The 2,706-nt window shown below is 48.0% G+C and overlaps 1 protein-coding gene across 2 annotated transcripts in view; it reads left to right on the top strand.

The window, feature by feature from the left end:
• The first annotated feature begins 796 nt into the window (after positions 1-796).
• Positions 797-2,706, top strand: part of NELL1 (neural EGFL like 1) — a 687,144-nt gene continuing 685,234 nt past the window's right edge. For both annotated transcript variants that reach the window (XM_006753968.2, XM_006753967.2), the window contains exon 1: positions 797-922. In XM_006753968.2, coding sequence (XP_006754031.1) covers positions 808-922 — 115 coding nt within the window. In that variant the 5' untranslated portion in view covers positions 797-807. The remainder of the gene's footprint in view (positions 923-2,706) is intronic.

Below are 2,706 nucleotides of genomic sequence, written 5' to 3'. Positions count from 1 at the left end.
ATTCTGTATCCACAGACCCTAGATCTAAAAAAGCTCAGAAACCCAAAGTTTCACCCTAGCCGGGTTGCTCAGTGGATAGAGCATCGACCTGTGGACTGAAGGGTCCTGGGTTCTAATCAGTCAAGGGCACATGCCCGGGTTACGGGCTCAATCCCCAGTGGGGGGGGGGTGCGGGAGGCAGCCGATCAATGATTCTCTTTCATCATTGATGTTTCTATCTCACCCCCTCTCCCTTCCTCTCTGAAATCGATAAAAATATATTAAAAACAAAAGAAACCCAGTGTTTCTCCATAACTCACCTGACAGCAAAACCTACCTGAGCTGTGCTCATTTGGTGGTGAAACTTGACCTCAATGGATATGAGGCTATTTATAGTCTTTATTTAGCCAATTAGAGGAAAATGTCACACTTTTTGCTCCAGAAATACTGTTTTTGATTATGGGGTACTGATTCAGGTTTTGCTGAAGATGTTACATAACATGTAGCATTATATTACCTTTCTAATGTATGATACATTGTGAATCTGAACTATATTAGGCCCTTAGGGTTTAGGAGAAAGGATCATCAGTCTTTAACAAATGGGGGTTTGGGTGGGAAAAGGGACCAAGAAACTATAATGTCAGGGGGATAATGGAGCAGAGGTGCCTTCTTTTCCGCCCAGCAAGAGAGCACCCCAAGCACCATCACTGGCTTCCTCGTATTCCCGGCCACTCCTGGCTTCTCTGATTTCTGTTCCACGTTTCTGCCAGCTGTCTGCATTTCAAGTCAAGACAGCTCTTTGTTTCTTTTTCAGTGCTGGGCTCTGGGATGGATCCCGACCTTCAGATGGATATTATCACTGAACTTGACCTCGTGAACACTACCCTGGGCGTCACGCAGGTGTCCGGACTGCACAATGCCAGCAAAGCATTTTTATTTCAAGGTAAAGGCGCTTCTTCCTTGGCACAGGGCAGAGCGTGGGGAAGAGGGCCGCCTGGGGGGTGCTCACCTGGCGTGTATTTGTTGGAAGATCATCTCTGTGTCTCTTGTGTTATTGTCATAAGGAATGCTCAGAAATGCTGAGGGTGTTCAGATATCCAGGGGTGTTCTGACGGTGCGAGGGGGCACTACAGGACATGGTGGTGAAATAGTTGGTTTGCAGTGAAAAATTTCTCTGGGGATTTAAAAAAAATGTTTTTATTGATTTCAGAGAGAGGAAGGGAGAAGAGAGAGATAGAAACATCAATGATGAGAGAGAATCATTGATCAGTTGCCTCTTGCATGCCCCTCACTGGGGATCGAGCCCGCAACCCAGGCATGTGCCCTTGACCTGGTTCATGGGGTGACGCCTAACCACTGAGCCACAGCAGCTGGGCTCTCTGGGGATTTCGGTGGGGATGTAAAGTGGAATGAATCTGCAAAGTCCTTGGAAGTCGTTGCCAGCCATTTTTTTCTTTATCATCTGCATATTTACCTACAACTACACCTATTCCCGCATCTCCCATCCAATGGACAGATCGTGAGCACAGAGGGTGTTTGATGGCTCCGTTCTCTTGGGGGTGCTGTGTGGTTGGATATGCCCACTACATCTGACTGCAGTTCGCTAAGTCATCCCACACGCATTCAAAGGCAGTACCATGTGCTTCTCAAATGCATGGGCTCCAGAGCTTGGCTGCCTGGGATCAGATTCCTAGCCTTCCACTTATAGGCTTGGAAATTTGGGGCAGTTACTTAGCCTGACTCTGCTTGTGTCCTCATCTGAAAGAATCGTGAGGCTGTTGCAAGAAGCGAATCAAGTGAAGTGGTTAAGACAGTGCTGGCACGTAGGAACCCCTCAGTAAGTACTCGCTATTATTACAGGACCCCTACTGCGAACCAGGCAACATGCTAATAGGGTTACCTGCAAGAGTCATAAGCGAGGTACAGCCCCTGCTCTAAACAGAGTGAGGAACACAGTCATTACACCGGGATCCTTGAATTCCAGTGGTTTATACTTAACCATGAAGGGACGTAGAGACTGTCAAATCAGAATGGTAGTCAGAGTTGGTTTAACTGGCGTGGGGAGAGGGTAGTGGTCAGGGAAAGGTATCCTCAAAAAGTGCTATGTCCCTTGAAAAATGAATAGAAGACCTGGTGTAGGAAGGGGTGGGGCTCAGAGCACTGGGGGAGAGGAACTAGTATGTGTGAAGGTCTCAAGGCAGAAAGCCGAGTAGCATGGCTGAGGGTGGTGAGTGGCTGGAGAGGTAGGCAGGGGCTGGAGTCGCACTGCGCCCTGTGGGCAGAACTGGTATTTAGCTGATAGCCATGGGTGTGGGGGACTGATGATTGATAGGCGCAGTGTCCATTCTGATAGGCGGTGGGGATGTTTTTGTTGTCGACTGTTGTAAATATTACTCCAGCCTAGAAGCCAGGTTAGTGGTTTTGTACTTTACTCTCAGATTTTTTTTCGGTTGTGGGGGCGGGGTGAGTGGGGGGGTGATGGTGGGGGTGGGGCTTTGTGGAGGCTGGAGCAGGGAGTGACCCGATCAGAGGTGTTGGTCAGGCAGCCTGGATATTCCTCTGTGAAAATGCCTGCCAGGGTGTTTTTATGTTTTTTGAGCCTTTTGTGAAGATAACAAAAGGATTGTTTTAGAGCGACTGAACCGGCATGATGGGGTGAAGATTTAAATATTTACTGTGCGGATAGCTTAAGCATTCAGTTATTACGTGATGACACATAAGAAGATG

This window comes from Myotis davidii, unplaced genomic scaffold (genome assembly GCF_000327345.1).
Source record: "Myotis davidii unplaced genomic scaffold, ASM32734v1 scaffold330, whole genome shotgun sequence".
Classification (NCBI taxonomy): Eukaryota; Metazoa; Chordata; class Mammalia; order Chiroptera; family Vespertilionidae; genus Myotis; species Myotis davidii.
Note: the sequence above shows the minus strand (reverse complement) of the source record. Positions and strands in the feature narration are given on the sequence as shown.